Raw genomic sequence first — 18,288 nt, 5'->3', positions numbered from 1 at the left:
GGTACTACATTGTAGCAGGTTTATTTTAAAGCAGTTTCAGCCATTTTTAAACTGGTTTATGTGCACTGAACTTTTATTCTGTTACAGGTTTAAACCGGTTTCTGATTATTCTAACCAGTTTATGAGTAACTTCTGTCCCTAGCCATTGGGTTGACTGTTGCCATCAAGTCCTGCACTGGTGTAGAGCAGCACTAACATTGCCAGGGGAATGGCGGGAGTCTCTCTCTCAGAGCTCCCCAGGTGAATTGGGTGAATCTCACTATTCGTCATAGGAAGGTGCATCATGCTGATGTAGTGGGGGGAGCAACATCCACAAGATGCCCGGAGGACATTAGCTGAGAGCAGTCCTTATGCCCAGAAAAGACTTTGGACTGGTTTCTGGCTCTTGTCAGCACTCAGGGATGGAAGAGGCTGGTATGCAGCTCCCTGTGAGCAAGACTGTCAGTCCACGAGCCTCTCCTCATACATTTGGAAGAAAGAAGCCAGTCCCCTCAGGGGTCTGGGTATGTCCCCCACACACTGGCCTTAGACTGAGCCATATCCTCTTGATAGGAAACACCCAGTAGTACATCTTCAGGGTCCTTTCTTGTGTGAACAGCCACCTGCCTCCATTGCCACCCCCTGCCCCTTGGCTGTCCTTTTGGGTTTCAGCCATGTGATGTTATTTCAAACTCTTATGCAGAAATGCTTTGCTCTCCATGCACAGCCTTTCATGTGTAATCTAATGAAGTGGAGCAGGTCCAGCACGAATGTACTAGCAGCGACAGCTGAGCCAGCAAGTGTGACATACTAGCCCATGCCATAGTTTTTGGTGTGTAAATCGCTGGGTATTCCCTTGATCATCTTCTGAAACAGGAGGCTTCCCTTCCAGTGCAAACAATCGTGCTCCCGGAGAGCTAGTTAACCCCTACGGCACCTCGCACTGTGAGCACTCAAGCGCATGAGGTTTAAGCACCAGCCCTGGGACCCACATGTTAATAGAGCCGCAGGGTGCTGCCTTTATGGATGTGGAATGCCCGTCTGTGGGGCGAGGAAGAGGTTAACAGCCAGCCATGAAATGCGTCTAAATTGTTATCTTCTAATAAGGCAATAAATTAGTCAGAGCGCATGCAGGGCAGGCCCATGTAAGGTTACATATCCACGGGATGGGATTCCAGCACCAGGGTCAACATAGCACGGAGCAGGTCAAGAAGAGGCATATCCACTAATAATTTTTCGTATTGACTGATGAGTTAATAATCCCATGTCACTGCCCATACCCGCTCTCTGGTTCCAGGCAAATATTTCCATTATTTTTTTCCCCTCACTGGGCAGGTACAATATTGTGAAACAGAAACGGCATCTTTCCTCACTGCGCCAGTTAACAGCAACTCTGGTTTTAACTCTCATTCTGGGCTCTGAGAATCTTTGTTTGAAATCTTATGTTCACCTGCTTTACAATCCCTCTCCCAGACACTGCAGGTAAAGCAATACTTTGCAGGCTGCTTTTTTTTTTTTCCTTCTGAAGGTTAAGTGATTACTGTGGCCTCCAAAAGCTGCTCCATCCTGTGTGCAGTATACTGAAACCAGATCCCATTTACACAGTCCTGAAATGTTTCCTTGACAAAAGCCTGAATTGGATAAGTTCAGAGAGGCCAGTTAACAAAAGGAGAAAGAAGGAGAAATACAGAGAGGGAAGAAACAGAGAGGCAAGAGTGAGAGAGCAGGAGAGAGAGGCATAAAGGGCCGTGAGTTTGCATTTACAAAATAGCTGTCCCCAAATCAGGACAAGACTTTTGCTTGATGAACTGCCCGAGCTCCCCATTACAAAGCATCTCTATGTTATTTATACCTTGCACAACAGTCCAGCTACACCGCTCAGGGTGTGCTTTGTACACACGGACTGCACATTGGTACAGTTTTAAATGCTGCCATCAGAAAGGCTGAGGGAAAGCATGAGTCGAGCGAGACAACAGGACAGTATGGGCAGGTTTCTTGCTGAAATTTTGTTTACTGGAAGACTTCATCAGCCTAATTAAAATGAAAAAATTCACAAAGGGATGTCGCAGAGAGTCTTAGTTGAACAGATTCTTTTCTCTGAGGAATATCTCACAAGTGAATGGATTAGTCCCAAGTGTCATGCCATGAAATGGAGAGAGTTAATGCTACATATGCAGATGTCTAATTTATTAAGACCAGCCAAAACTACCTCCAGGGGGCACACCAGCCATGGAATCCTATTTTTCCTCTTGTATTCCTTACAGAAATGAGGCAAGAATAGAGATTTGCACTGGTTTCCTTTCCTAATGTGAGGAATGACCCAGTTATTCCTCCCATCTCTGTCTCCCTTTGTCAAACTTGTCTCATCTCAAAATGACACATCCCCTCCATCGAACTTGAACCCTTCACGAGAAAACAAGCACAATCTCTTTGACTGGTCCAAGCCCTGTCTTCTCAGTGTAATACTGCCCTTTTCTGCCTAGAACCTGAACTGTAACACAATATTGTCATTGACTGTCTACTGCCAGCTCCTGGAGGAGACTCTTCTTAGCTCAACTGGTATAGGCTTGCCCCTTTGAAGCAAATGCTTTCCATCCTTACTATGCCATGAAGATACTATCTAGCCATGCTGCATGGCATGATGACACCCATGAAGCTGGTCGATGGCCACCCACATGTCACACATCATCAACAAACAAAATATTAAAAAGGGATGAATGAAACTGTGCTGCAAAAGCAACGTTGAGCTAGTGACACCTCTGAAGTGTCGGTTCACATCTCGCCCATGTCTGTGGTGGCCAACAGCAGTTTTGCTTATTTTCTTTTAGAGGAGAGCTTAACCCAAACCTTGGACTTACACAACTTGAAGCAATTCTGCTCTGGTTTGAATTATAATAGCTGCTGTTGCTGTAGAATAGCATCGACCCAAACCCTACGTTCTAGCACCCCTCAGCATTGAGAAGGTCTTGAATTTGCCTTAAAAATAGTGAAAAATGAGATTTTCAAAAATGCTTAGCATTGGTTCAACTCTGCCCTTCATGAAATCAAAGTTCCTACTTGATTTCAGGGGGAGCAAATATACGCCGGCTCAGGGTGCCATTTTAAAACCCCAGAGTAAACTTCAATACGATTGTCATGGAGAACCCCTCTGAGGTCAGCAAAAGGCCGCGTGTGTAAGGGAAAACCACAGCCCAGGGAATGAATTCAGGACAAAACTGTCTTGAGAGGGAGCCAAAGATCCACTGTGGGTCACAAGCCACATTTCATGGGGCAAAGCAACACTGAAATCAGAGTAGATCAGTTCAGACTGATGCATTCACAGATTCACAGAAGTTTAGAGCTGGAAGGGACCTCGTGAGATCATTGGGTCCAGCCCCCCTGCTCTGGGCAGGAAAGACTGCTGGGGTCATATAACCATTCAGTGGAGAGTATCTGGTATTTGACCATTGCTAATAACAAATCAGTCTTTGCACAGAATTTTGTACCTGGCCTTTTCCATCCATTCAGTGCACTTCTTTGGTTCTGATTATGATGGCTAGCACTGATGAGGATATGAAGGAAATATAAAGAAAAAAAAACCCTCCTCTCTTCCTTACCCCACTGCTTTCCAGAATGGTCTTCATATTCTCCATTGGAGCCTTCAGGTACCTGGCTGTCCTTTCCTGAGCTGGCATCATCTGCAGAAAAACGAAAGGGAAGGATGTTAAAAATGTCCCCGCACAGGACTGTTTGAACCAGAGGATGGAAGGGAATTGTACTGGCTTTGGGAGGCACCACACTGCTGAAATGCACTTAATGTGCATTTTGCATTCAATATCCTGGCTCCAGCAGCCGAGCAGTTTAATGAACAATTTTGTTTGCTGCTTTATGAGCTTTTCGGCAGGCTACTAACATGATGGGAGATTAATCAATGTTTCCATTAATAGCTGACAAAAGCCCCTTTGTTTATGTTTACAGGTTGCTGTTCCCTTGGAAGAGCTGATCCATTCTACCCTCCATGCAAATAATGGTATAAATCAAAATTACAGCTAATTAAACCCAGGAGGTGGGAGAGACTTATGTGATCAGTCATACAGAACGCAAGGAGTGGAATTCTGGCAACAATTTTACCTTGCAGCTTCCAGAAAGGGCCAGGAAAGCAAACAGGCTTATTGGGGTCAAACAAACCCTCAAAGATGTTGAAAGAAAAGCTTTGGGCAAGAAGGCAATGTTGAGTACAGATGCTATTTAAAAATATAAATTAAGAACACAGGAACGTGTTGGGCTAAACCAATGATCCATCTAGTCCCATTTTCCTACCATCATAATTATAGTCTATTATCCCACTGCCTAGAAGCTGTGATTGTGCTCCACTGTACAAAGCAAGAGCAGCCTCTGCCCTTCATTGCTGACAATCTAACTAGACAAAACAGACAAAAGGTAGGAGAAAAACAAATGTTTTTTATTATCCCCTTTTTAAAGACAGGGAAATTAGGTTCAGAGAATTGCCCACAGTTACATAATTTATCAGTGTCAGAACCACGATTAGAACCATGGTCGTGCGACATGGTAATGGCATCTCATCGGTTGGACCGCAGTTCAGCCCATGAGTTGCTCAGGTCAAAATGAGCTAATGCAGGTGGCTGAAGTGAGGGATCCTTACTTCAGCACCTACATACACTGTCTGATTTGAAGTAGGACATTTCACATGGGTCAAGGCTGCACAGCTGGGCTAGGGACAGAAGTTACACATAAATCAGCTTAAGTGATTAGAAACTGGTTTAAACCTGTAACAGAATACAAATTCAGTGCACATAAATCAGTTTCAAAGTGGATGGAACTGGTTTAAGGTAAATTTGGTTGAATGCAGTATCTGATTTAGGTCAAACTGATTTATGAAACTTCTGTCCCAGACCTCTTCTTAGTTCAAGTTAAATCAGAGTCCCCCAGCATCCCAGCATGCCCTGCAGCCCTGGGCTGTGCTGTCTGTTCCAGAGAGCGGGGATGGCCCCACCCCTCTGCTCCCTAGCTGAGCAGTGAGAGCTGGCTCACTGCCCTCCTCCCCCAGGCAAGCCCCTGCTGGGGTCTGGGCCAGGGAGGGCAGTTAAACTTCCCTTCCCCTGAGTACGGAGCTGCCCTACCCTGCTTACTCAGTTCTGGCTGCAACTGTGGACTACAAATCCCAGAGGCACCTGGAAGCAGAAGAGGTAGTGATGAGCAACACTGCAGAGTCCTGTTGTTGTGAGTCTAGACTGAAAATCCAAGAGACCTTGGGGGCAGCAAGAAGAAGTGAACTCACCACCAATGCTGTCTACATGCCAGAAAGCCATGCTGTAGCACCCTCCTGCTTCTGGCTTGAGCCGCTGCAGGCATGTGGCTGCATTTCCTGAATCAAAAGTGAATGTCTGTTTGTTTGCTTATTGGTTCAATCTCTGCAGCTTAGACTAACCTGTAAAGACTGAATCAATTCAGCCTGAGGCTTTCTGACTGTCTGCACTTAGCCTTGGAGACTGGCCCTTAGTCACCTTGCACCAAGCCCACCAATATAAGCAAAAAACTTACATGGAGCTCAAAAAAAAAACACAGGACCTTACGTCCAGAGAAGGGGAGAGACTAAATACCAGACGGAAACTGCCTAAAGCCTGCAGGAAAAGAATCTAGAGACTAAAAGAGGGGCTTAATCTTGAATATAATCTCAGTTGCAGAATGGGAGAAAATAATGTAGTGTTTATAACTACATACCTAGAACTCCTTAGAAATAATAGATCTGGTCTTTGAGCTCTCTCACAAACACTGTAGTACTCATACAGTTTAGTGGAGCTTTTGCTGAAGAACATATACTTAACCCCACGTCTTCCTTGACCCCAGTGCCTGCCACACTGGAAAATGGCCTGGCCTCTTTAGCATCAGCGACTTTATGCCCGCACGTGCAGTGCTCTCATTTGCTGCTGTCTCTTAAACAGCATGCGGGGAGGAAGCCTGAGATGCCATGCAGGGCGTCCCCCCTTGTCCCTGACAAATTTTTCTGCTCTGTCTGTAGTTACTTTAGCAGAGTTTCCCCAGAGGTATGTGCAGCTGTCACTTAGGAGGGAAAAGAAAACTTTCAAGGCAGCAGTGTGTGGGGTTGTTACTTCAGCAGATCACTCACGCTTTTTTCCCCTCCCCCCCCCCTCGTCACTGAGAACACTGAAGGCTTTCAGAAGGGCTCAGGCCTGCTCACACCCAAGCCGTCTGGAAGCAGTGTGAAATGGAGTTGCCTCAGGCTCTTAAAACCAGTTCTCCCTCAGTAAAAACATATAGGACCAGGTTTGCCTCTGCTTGAGTAATGAGCACCAGCCCATACACCCACCCACTGGCACAGACCTTCCAATGTGCAGAAGCAAGTATCCGTTGCACTGTCTCACAAATGGGACTTTGGGACTATGGTGCATGAGAAAAATCCATGTACATATACAGGCACATATGCATGCACACACACACACACACACATGTGCATGACATATATGACTATATATCCTATATATGCATGCATATCATATATGTATACATGCATGCAAGAATACATACCTATGTATATGTATATATGCATGCATCACTTTTCCTGTTCACTCTTGGTCATCGCTTACAAATGACAAACAGGTTCTTTTTGCGTAACAATACAATAACACCATCACCATCGTTATCATCACTTAGTTTTGTTTCTTTAAATATACAATTGCTCAGGAAAGAAAACCTCGCAATGTTTTCTGCCAAACAGCCACAATCTTCTTTTGCACAATCAAAAAAGGATGAGGCGAGGCTAGTGTACAGGGTGTAGAGTAAGTACGGAAAAAAAGGAAAGCAAACGCCAGTCAGCTATGTGGAACTGCTGCCCGCTGTTAATCTGCGGAACGTCTTAGAAGTGGGCAAGGCGTTTAAGTCGCGATGCTCTGTCAATTATATCTTAATCCTACTCAGCTTGATGCACAAAAAGCAGCATACCCACCCTTGCCTCCTGCCTCATGTTACAGTATGTCAGCCCATGTGTACCCCCCCCAACACACACACACTGACTGGCATTCTCAACACCACTTGAGAGGCTGCCAAGCCTTTGATGTGAGCCAAATTGCTCCGAATCCGTTTGATCCTTTGAAGACGCTTCTTTGCTTGTTATTCAGCCAAATCCCAAACCTGTGGGGTTACCTAAAAAACCCAGAAAAAGAAATCATTTTTTGGGGGGGTAGGGCAGGATAAAAGTAGGGTTGGATAACTGCACGCAAACCACAGAATAAATATTTTTCTGACTTGGGGGGGTGGTGGAGGAAGATCTCGGTAAATAATTATGGCATTTAACCAGATTTCTTTAGAACCAGGAAGCTTCATGCTATCTCTGTTTGTTTGGAAGGTTGCTTCTTTAACAATAAAATGCAGCAGCAGCATCTGGAGAAGATAAAATACGATAAACATGGAAACTCACATCTAGGGAAGGCATTTATTTTTCCAAGACAGCTATTTCATACTAAGCGGAGGGTCATGAAAATGGTATGTGCAGTGGGACAACCCAGAGCCCCATAAATTGAACTGGACTGTTTCTGACCTCAGGATTTTTTTTCCTTTTGTTCTATTGACCAGAAGGTGCCAGTTCATCAAATCCTGAACTTCTCATGGAAATGGGATGAGTTTCAATTAAATTCCTGCAAAGACGGTTGTGCAGGACTAGGAATTTCTGGAGCAAACAAAACCGACAGCAAGACCCAGAAGAGTGACAGACAGGGCATTCACCTGGAAAGGGCTCACACCCAAGTTTCTGTTCTGCTTTATTCAGAGCATGGACTTGAACCTGAACTTTCCACCTTTTAGGAGGGGTCTCTCTGTGGCTTAGCACAGGGCTGTTCAACCTTTTTTGGTCAGGGTACCCCTGGTGGCTGGTCGAGAAGCGGGAAGTACCCTTGTGGTCGGTTGACGAGCAGGGGGAGGGTCCTTTTGTGCAGCACGTGGCAGCAAAAACAGAAGTGCTGGCGGCTTCTCCACGCTGCTGCCACATACCCCCTCGGGCCTCCTAAAGTACCCACCAGGGGTACGCGTACCCCCCGGCTGAAAACCCCTGGCTTAGCAAATATTATTTACACAAAGTGGAAGAGCTCCATCAGAGTAGCCTGAGAAAAAAACAACTATCCTTGGGATATGGGCATTTCTCTAGGATTCATGGATGTGAGGGTCGGAAGGGACCTCAGTAGGACATTAGAGAATCAGGTATAATTGCCTAGTCTAAAGGACTTCAATGTGCATCTCCCTCAGCCCCTGACTAACCTGGGATGGGCTGACTGTATTTCATAAAAACCTTCACCAGGTCTTGGTTTAGTCCTGAGGAGGTACAGAGAAAATGTTGAAATCACAGGACGTTTCTTGGGACAGGAAAACAAGTTCACACCCAGTTCTAGTGACTAACAGTGGGTCTATGTCTGTGGACAGCTAACCTTCCCCACAGAATGACCTCACTGTTCAGCTTGCTCAATGCTGCAGAGGGAGCCAAGCAATAAAATCTGAAACCAAACCTGAACAACATCCTCAAGGCTGACAGTTGCTTTAGTTCAGCTCAAGCTCTACATTCAGTTCTGACCCTGAGCTTTTCCAAAGAGTAGAAGAGGCTAAAGGTCTGGGCTTCCCTTCCACTGCTCAGTTTTCTTGGACCTGGTCATGACAATTGCTTGTGTTCTGCCGTAGATTTTATGAGTACTGCTGGATTGTATCCAGCACTTTTTTTTTTTGGTCAGGGCATTTTTTCCAATCCAACCAGAACTTGTATCATCCTGTGGCACCCAGATTCTTTGTGCAGCCAATGAGAACATCATTCAGGACATGAGATGGAAAATGCCTATGGGACAGAGATGGGACCTGAAGAAGTTGTTCATGCGCAGCTATGAGCGAAATTGAGAAAATAATTTAGAATCCAATGGTGCCTACTGATGATTTTTAGGTATTTTCAGAACTGCTGAAATGACCCAGTGAATCAGCTTATTGCTATCAATGAAGTTAAACATTCTCTTTACCTTCACATTAAATAGCGGATCATTATAGCCACATAGCTTATTGAATTCTGAGCCTTCTATATATAAAGGCCCAAATCTCCAGAACTCCATGTTCATTTTCCAGTAGTGCTGATGCTGTGCTCCAGGAAAAGAAAGTAGTTTACCTTTGTGCATTTTCTTGAGCAAGATCTTAACTCTTAAGCTAGGGACAGAAGTTACACATAAACCGGTTTAAGTCATCAGAAACTGATTTAAACCTGTAACACAACAGAAAAGCTCAGTGCAGATAAGCCAGTTTCAAAATGGCTGAAACTGGTTTAAGACAGACCTGGTTGAATGTAGTATCAGACTTAACTGATTTGGTTTAAACCGGTTTATGAAACTTCTGTCCCAGACTCCTTCCTGGTTCAAGTTAAATCAGAGTCCCCCAGCATGTTTTGCTGAGCTGTGCTAGGCTGTTTGCTCTAGCAGAGAAGAGGGTAGGCGGGGGAGGTACAGACCGGCTACCCCCAGGCAAACCCCTGCTGGGGTCTGAGGCCAGGGATGGGAGTTAACCTTCCCTTCCCCCAAGTACAGAGCTGCCCCGCCCTGCCCTGCCCTGTCCTGCTTAAAATTTACGGCTGGTTGCAACTGTGAACTAGAAATCCCAGAGGCACCTGGAAGAAGGAAGAGGAAGTAATGAGCAACTCTGCAGTGTCCTGCTACTGTGGTTCTGGACTGCAAATCCCAGAGACCTCAGGGGCAGCAGGAAGAGGAAGCAAACACACAGCCCAAGCTGGCCAGTGCCCCCGGGCTTCTGGCCTGAGCCACTGCAGACACATGCCTGCATTTCTGGAATCAGAAGTGAATGTCTGTCCAGTTGTTTCTCAGTTTAATCTCTGCATCTTAGGCTAACCTGCAAAGATTGAATTGATTCAACCTTGGGCTTTTTGACTGTCTGTACTTAGCCTTAGGGTTTTGTCCCCTTCCAAGAACACCAGTGGTCTATGATATTCGTAAGGCTGTCAGGAGGAATCATTTATTATATGCTTGCTTCTAAGGGTGATGAATTTGCTGTAGTTTTCCTCTTTGTAGAAGAATCATGTTCCAGAATCAAAGCGCTAACTAAGAAAAAATACATAGACCAGATCTGTGGCTGATAAACAACTTAAATTAGCCAACGATCCAGCTGGATGTTTCCAGTCCTCAGGACTGAAATAGTGAATGAGCTGCTATCCTCCTGAGTTTGCAGAGGGTCTGAAATACCATAGTTTCTGGTATATACCACATACCATTTCCCCACAAAAAATCAACTGTTAGAAACTAGACTGTACGTTTTACAGCACCAGCAGGTTCTGCCTCAAAAGTCTCTGCCAGGGGAAAGAAAAACTAACGCTGTATGTGCTACACAGGGGGCTCCCAGCTGCTGGTTGTGGACACCCTCTTTTTCCAGGCAGAGGTTCATGCTTCAGAAGCTGCTGGCCCACCCAGCTCAGCTCAAGAAGAGAAGAGGAGTCAGACACTTGCCTTAGCCAACAGAACTTGTGGTGTCCTGCAGCTAAGGAGTTAACAGAGTAGCCACAATGTTTGCTTCCCATCAACAGCAGCTGCCTGTGTTTTCCCTGGGAAAATACCATACTTACCAGTATTTTTAAAGAAAACTTTCTTTTTTATTATTTATTCTTTCAAAATGAAGGTCTGTATCTTCTCAGGGGGCATGCTGTGGACCAGAAAATAAGGGCAATAGACCTTAGAAATGGACTGAGAAATGAATCAGTGTTCTTTATCAGGAAGTTTGAATTTCATAGATTCCATAGCTTTCATAGACGATAGGGCTGGTAGGGACCTCGGAACATCATCGAGTCCAGCCCCCTGCCCCAGGGGCAGGAAGTCAGCTGGGGTCATAGGATCTCAGCAAGATAAATGTCCAAATGTCTCTTAAAGGAGTCCAGAGCTTGCACCATCTCTGGCAGCAGTCTGTTCTAGGCCTTGGGGACTTATGTCCAGCCTGAAATAGTCTTGGAGGAGTTTGTGACCATCTGACCTTGTCATCCCTTGGGGTGCTCTGGTGAACACGCGTTCCTCCAGATCCTGTTGCACACTCCTTATATACTTACAGCCAGCCACCAGGTCTTGCCTGAGCCTGCGCTTTTCTAGGCTGAAGAGTCCCATGGCTCTCAGCCTCTCATCATAAGGCCTGTTCTCCTGCCCTCTGATCATGTGCATGGCTCTCCTCTAGACTCTCTCAAGCTTTTCCACATCCTTTTTAAATTGTGGAGCCCAGAACTGGATGCAGTACTCCAGCTGCGGCTTCACCAAGGCCGAGTACAGTGGCAAGATGACATCCTGGGATTTGCTTGAGAAACATCCAGGGATGCAAGCCAGAGTTTTGCTCGCTTTACCAGCTGCGACATTGCACTGGTGGTTCATATTCATCTTGTGGTCAATCATGGCCACCCAGACGGAGCCCATGGTTCCGGGCTCCACGCAGACGGAGCCCCTGGCTCTTGGCTGCGGGGGCTGCCTGTCCCTTTTTCAGGCTCTGGGGCCCAGGAGCATGGCCACCTCCCCTTGCGGGGTCTGCTCCCTACTGGGGTCTCTGGCGTGCCAGCTGGAGGAGCTCCAGGCCACAGTCCAGAGACTGTATGCCATCAGGGGCTGTGAGCAGGAAATAGACTCCTACTGCCAGGCCCTTCTCCCTTCCAGCCCTAATGTCTATGAAATCTATGAAATCTATGACCACCAAGTCCCTTTCGGCCATGATGCTAGCAAGTGTAGCACTGCTGAGTCTATAAGCGTGCTGTGGGGTTTTTTTCCCCCAAGGTGGAGTACCTTGCATTTCTCGCTGTTGACTGCCATCAGGTTTTCGTCCCCCCATTGTCTGAGCCTGTCTAGGTTGGTCTGGATCACCAGCCTGTTCTCAGGTGTGGACGCTTCACCCCAAAGTTTGGTGTGGATGCTTCACCCCACAGTTAGATACTCCATGACCATAGACTTTACCATCTTCCATAGATGCTCTGAAATTCCCTGGTTTTTTTGCCATTTTCAAAGCCCAAGCATCCAGCTTTCAGCCTCAACTACGTTTTATTCTCCTGCTTTTGTAAAAAGGGGAATTAATTCAATGTAGTGCCTCTTTCTTGCACTGTCCCATGGAATGAGACATACTAAGTAGTTAGAAATGGAATCCGGCCTGCAGCCAGACAGCAATGGGGTCCAATATAAGCTGCCTAGCTTGGCTGCTTGGTTAATAAGGCAGGAGTTGGTGCACAAGGGGCTGAATGGCTGGAGCTGGCCGAAAGCTCCTCCCTTCCTCTGCACGTATCTGAAGGGGGTTCTGAACTAGGCTGCACAAATATCACTGCAATACTTGCAGTAGCCAAGGTCGAGGAGATGGGCCAGCTGGAGGAGACAGTGAAAAACCCATCATTAAAACGAACTGTTGACCAATTTTATGGCATGGATATTTTCAGCTCTGAGCATCTGAACCACTGATGGGAACAAATAATTTTAATGGGCATGGGATAAATTTGTGCTGTCACATAATTTAGGTGTCCTGGCTGGAGAAGTTAGTTCCAACCTGTTATATGAGGCTCTGGTCATGGGCTTGCCTTGATGCTCTGGCCAAAATTTGCTTTCCACCCACACTGTGCTCCACACTCTTTACCTACTGCCAGCTTGGTTGCTGCACCTCCCTCCACCCTGCCCCCACCCCTCCTTACGTCAGTATGGACTATATGTCTGCAGTTCATAAAGTATTTTGGGACAAAGAATGCCGTATATAGAAATACGCTGTTATGTTCCCATTGATTAGCATACCAGAACTGCTCCAGGTCTGCCTTTCTCATAATGTTAAAACAAATCCAAAATCCCGAATGACAGTCAGGGTCTGATGGAAACTGACGGGAAATATTCACGGGCCGTTACCGAGCCAGGATCAGATGGTGTTTACCCGTGTCTTTTGGAGAATGCTTCATATTAGCTGAAAGGGAAGAACTTGTTTTCAGGCCAACGGTCGGTTCCGAGAAGCCATCTGAAGGGCCTAAACAACGCCCCAATTTATGAAGCAAAAACCTATCCCTAATGTTTCTGTATGATCCACAAAGTTGCTTTAATTTGTTATAATGCAAGGCCAGTCCCTGCTCTGACTTGATGGGGCCAGCTTTACAGCCTTTGATGTCAGAGGCCTTGAAAGCCCCATTTCACAGATGATCCAGCTTTGCATAAATAAACAAAGTGACCTTTGAACTCAAGCCTGAGACCTGAGCACACTTCAAAGCAATGGGGGGGGATGGATGGGGAATGAAGCGATCAGCATTCATCATTAAAGCAGCTCCCGCTCAACCTTGCAGCAGAACAAGGGGTGCAAATGAAGGGAGGGAGGTGGGGGCGAAGGGAAGAAGAGGGAGTGAAATGAGGAGGAAAGTGATGTAATCCAGTCAGGCTTGAACAATTATAATGAGGCCTTCTCTCTCATGGATGAATGAAAGAGATCTCCCCAAACTCAGTTTAAAGATCCACTCCCTCCTTTCCCCCAAACCTAAAGTGAACACAAATCGCACCTGCGTCCCGCTGTCCCTCGAAGGTTCAACAAGGGAACTGCGCAAGACGGCCAGCTTAGCAGAGGTGGACCTCAGGCAGGGCAGGTTTTGCTACCCTTGGGCTTAACCAGGCTCGGAGGAAAGACTGGGCGTTCAGAAGACACCACAAACCTGGAGCTGGTATATCCTATATCGCAGAGGAAGTGCTGCAGAAAGGGATCTGCAGGAAGACTCTAAGCTTCACTTCCAAGAGCCTTTAAACCACACAGATTTCTTTAAAAAAAAGAAGCCCTAAATGACTTAAGCAAGTTCAGTGACAACACGATTACAACAAAGGCAGGGATAAACTCATGAGGCCTGCCTCTCAGCCCTCTACTCTAACCTTTACCCTATGCCGCTGCTATTTCCTATATGAACTTAGTTATATCTCTTATCACTGCTGTGCATAGGAGCACTGATAAACAATTATTATTTCCTGCACCGAAGCACATGTTGCAATATCATTCACATGGTAGGACTTTTAAAAAGAAAATGTGAGTTTACAGATAGAGAAACCAATCAATAGCTTGACCTTACAATACGCTTGACCCAAAATATTAGGCTCCACGCACTCTCCTCCAAATCGGGCAGCGGGCAGGGCAGCGTTGCGACCAGGACAGCAACTAGTTCAGAGCAGCATGTTTCACTGGCAATAGCTGACTTTGTCAAATGCTATGACTCTCTCTTTCTATCCCAAATCAGTGCAGATTTCCTCTATTACATGCCAGAACTCAAGGAGAAAAATAATGGAAAAGAAGGAGATTTCTGAACTACTTTTTATGAAGCTTTTTACTTCCACAATGGTACCCCAGCAGTTGATGCATCAGGAATAGATAGGTGGACAATCACAGCTGTGCAACACATGCTAATTTTTGATTCACGGGGATTAAGGTAATTCTTTTTCCCAGATCTCCTTAGCATGGATTAACACTCTTTGAGTTTCACTTGGAATTTCAGGTTTGAATTAACCCCAAGTGCTCACTGAAATTCATCCCAACCCACAGCCTGTCACACAGTTTCCATCTGAAAACATGCATCAGCCAACATTACCAGCTCCAACACTGGGAGGGCTAAGTAGGGGGAGGTCTAAGCAAGACAACGACAAGTGTAGTTGAGAGATAGTATCTGAAACCCCATTTCTGTCCTGGACTTTGTGACAGGCCGGCAGCTATGTGAGACTGGGATTCACAGCAGGAAACCTCTGCCTAGCCTTAGGCACCTACATTATCCCTTTATGTACAGGTGACAGGCTCACTCTTTCCTTTTACTAAGACTAAGCCACTGATGACAATCCACTTTTGCCTGCTAGACTAGTGGTTCAAACTTTCACCTAGGAGGTAGAAGGTCTAGGTTTTAGGCCCTCCTCAGCTTGTGTGGATTTGAACAATACATTCCCCACTGCCCAAGAGAAGTCCCCGTTTACTAGGCTAAAAATGATTGGAGAGGCGCGCTCTATCCATCCTGCTGAAACTGGGCCATTGAGCAACCAAGCATGCAAGATCTAGAGGGCCAGAGTCCACAAACAGCAACAAGGGCACTCTCCTGAGAGATGGGAGTCTTGGGTTTCGAATCCTGCTACCAAGGTTATTTCTGTTTTGGTTTTGTTTTATTTTCTTAAACTATTGGCTGTCTACTATAAAATGCATAAACAGGCCAGGCAGTCGGGACCAAACCACTGGGCAAATGACCTAACCATTAGGCTATTAGGCTCAGGGTGAGCATCACTACCATGTTCCCAAGTGAGAGTGAGAGCTGAACTCAACATTGTCAGAGTGCATTAATTAGGTGGGTCTGCTTTGCAATCCCAAAGGGCCTCAGCCACCCAAATGTTTGGCTCAGCCAAGATGGTGGCAGTACTAAGCATGCTCCGTCATGAATTTTAGGCATACACTTGTACCTTAGTGCACATAAATCAGCACACCCACCGGTCTTCAGTGGGACATGCGTTAAGGTATGGTTAGCTTTGGATCTAGGTCTCTTTAAAACCTCTTTCTTCTTCTTACTTACTGTCCTTACAGACAAAAACAGAGCCTGAAAAAGTTCTTTCAAGTAGCTACTGCTTTCCACAATAACCAGTTTTTCCCATTTTCCAGAAAACTTGCGCCCTGCTTAGAGACTCTCTATGCCTAAATGGTTAAGTAGGTTTTTGCCTAAGGTGCCCAAATCCTTTTCTGGCTCTGTCGCTTAAGATCATATAGCTTTTGACAGGGGAAATGAGACAAACACCTATTATATGACATATGGATGACAGCTCCAAGCTACTGGCTGTGGTTGTTGCCTATCTGTTCCACATCACAATACAGGGGATGCTGCTGGTCGAACAGAAGTATTTCCCAGCAAAGACTCCAAATAACCACCTGGTTTCCATATCTGTAGCAGGAAAGGGTGGGTTTTTTTCTAATTTAGGGCCCTGCCTACACTGCGATCACAGTAGATATACTCAAGCTAGTTCTTAACTATCTTCCTGGGCAGGGTTTGTAGCCTGTTGCAAGTACCAGGCTGTTACTAGCACCCAAGCTGGTGAGCTTAAAGCTAACTTGGGCATGTCTACATGCCACTGCAGCCCTAGCTGTGGCTACAATGTAGACATGCCCTGGCCTGTTCTCCTTGGCAGATGGATGAAGAATGCTGTGGAGCATTGCCTGGGCTTGATTAAAACGCTTTGGTTTGGACAAGGTTTACATATGTCTTTGAAAGAAGCAAGCGTATTAGATGGGTAGATGGAAAGCCAAGAAGGGAATGGGCTATGTTAAGGACATCAAGAGAATGAATACACAAATAACAGGATGAAATGAGAAATATTCAGGCTGAGCATATGAAAACTTCCCAACAAGGGGTCTATTAATCGTTGAACAGTCACCTAGGAGAGGTCCCACTCACTCATCTTTTTAGACATATATAACAGATAGTAAGTTAGCTATGAAAATACAATAGGACCAGAAGAATTTACAGACCCATATGCCCACATCTGGCTTACGCAGGCAAGCAGTTGTTGAGAGCAGCATCCAATCGTGCCACCAGTAAGAATTATAAATCTAGCAAATAAGGATATATAAAGAGACTGATTGACAAGAAGGCCTCTGAGGGTCCAAAGAAAGTCAATATACTATCATTACCTGCCCCCACCCTCCCATATTCTAAGAACCATGCATAATTCACAGAGACACCCATAGGGGTCTGCACAGGGAAGAGGGCAGAATATGGCTAAATAATGATCTCCCTCAAGTCTGACGTGCTGTTTCATTGAATGATCTAGTCATAAACCTTGGGCTAGATCCTGAACTGATGTAACTCAACACATCTGCAATCGTCAATGGTTGATTTAACCCAGCTTTGAGCCTCCCTTTAAAACCTTTTTATTTTCTTTTTACCCACCCTCCCTAAAGCCAGAAATAGAGTTTGGAAATGCCCCCTTCAGGGTTTGGTGAATGGAAATATCCAATTTGCATGATATTTCCATCCTCAAGACCCACAGCCCATCATTACCTGTAGAGCTCGCAGAATAATCAGCGATGTGTTCCCAATCACAGCCCGTCTGTGGGCGGGGATGCTCCATCCCCTGCTGTAACCACACTATGAACCACAGCGGGAAATGGCTAGAGCTAATCACTGAACCACCACAGCTCCCTGACCTACCATTAAAACAATTACTTTACAAAGGCGATCTCAGGCAATGCTCCTATCTCAAGCCATGCCAGCTCCTCCAGACCACAGGACCTCCTGCCTGTCTTCAGGTCTCTGTTCTAACAGGGGCAAGAATATGGATTTTTTTCCCCCCACTGCAGTTATTTCTTTTGCCAACAAGCTACAGTGCGCACAGACCGCAATATTTAGAGCTCACTGCCCTGTCAGGATTCAGCCAGTCTTGATTCACTGCTGAGGAGAAAAGGAAAGGGAGAAGCAGGCAGAAAGAGGCATCAATGGATAGACTTCTGGCAAGTCATTAGCATTAGTCTGGGCATGACACTGGAAACAGGTAAACCACGTTTATGTGGCATCGAGATAATGGTGAGGCAGGTTTTCAATTGATATAAATCAGCATGTTTCCACTGCAGATAGATGAGTATCTGGCTTTAAGATTCAATAAGGGTGAAAAGTAGCAACGGCCCATCAGAGCTGTGGGAGCCACCTGAATGAGCAACCGTTGCTACCCCATCATGACGGAGAACATTTTCAAGTGTTATTACCTATCATTTGGATTGCAATAAAACCTAAAATTTCCTGCCATGGCCCTCATATGCTAGACAGTGGGCAGACACATAACAGAAAGACAGGTCCTTTGCAAGAGAGTCTACAATCAATGTAACACAAGGGGGCGAGGGGGAAGGAAAGTCAACCAAGATTCCCTAGGAATCACACCTTGATGTTTGTGTAATCCTGCCTGCTCAGGGGAAGAGAGGGTCTTATCCCTTCCTGGGGAGAATCGCTTGATATATTCTTTGCCCATGGAGGCACAAGCATAATAATCTATGAGTTCACAATAATATTTTATGCCATGGTGAAGCAGAAAGGAACTATCTATATTGGTTTTGCAGATAGGAAAACTGAAGCACAGAGACTGAAGAAAAGGACCTGAAAGAGGACTCTAAGCTTCACTTCCAAGGGCCTTTAAATCACATAGATTTCTTTAAAAAAGAAAAAAAAAGCCCTAAATGACTAATGCAAGTTCAGTGATAACAAGATTACAACAGAGGCAGGGATAAACTCATGAGTCCTGGCTCTCAGCCCTCTACTCTAACCTTTACCCTATGCCGCTGCTATTTCCT

At 45.7% G+C, this 18,288-nt stretch overlaps 1 protein-coding gene across 4 annotated transcripts in view; it reads right to left on the bottom strand.

The window, feature by feature from the left end:
• Positions 1-18,288, bottom strand: part of FGFRL1 (fibroblast growth factor receptor like 1) — a 250,755-nt gene that overhangs the window by 21,433 nt on the left and 211,034 nt on the right. For all 4 annotated transcript variants that reach the window (XM_090035357.1, XM_090035356.1, XM_090035359.1 and 1 more), the window contains one exon: positions 3,576-3,656. In XM_090035357.1, the coding sequence (XP_089891483.1) occupies positions 3,576-3,656 (81 nt within the window). The remainder of the gene's footprint in view (positions 1-3,575; positions 3,657-18,288) is intronic.

The sequence above is a fragment of the Crocodylus siamensis genome, chromosome 2 (assembly GCF_052110815.1).
Source record: "Crocodylus siamensis isolate JL-2025a chromosome 2, ASM5211081v1, whole genome shotgun sequence".
Taxonomy (NCBI): domain Eukaryota; kingdom Metazoa; phylum Chordata; order Crocodylia; family Crocodylidae; genus Crocodylus; species Crocodylus siamensis.
The sequence above is the reverse complement of the archived record's forward strand: the minus strand, read 5'-3'. Positions and strand labels throughout refer to the sequence as shown.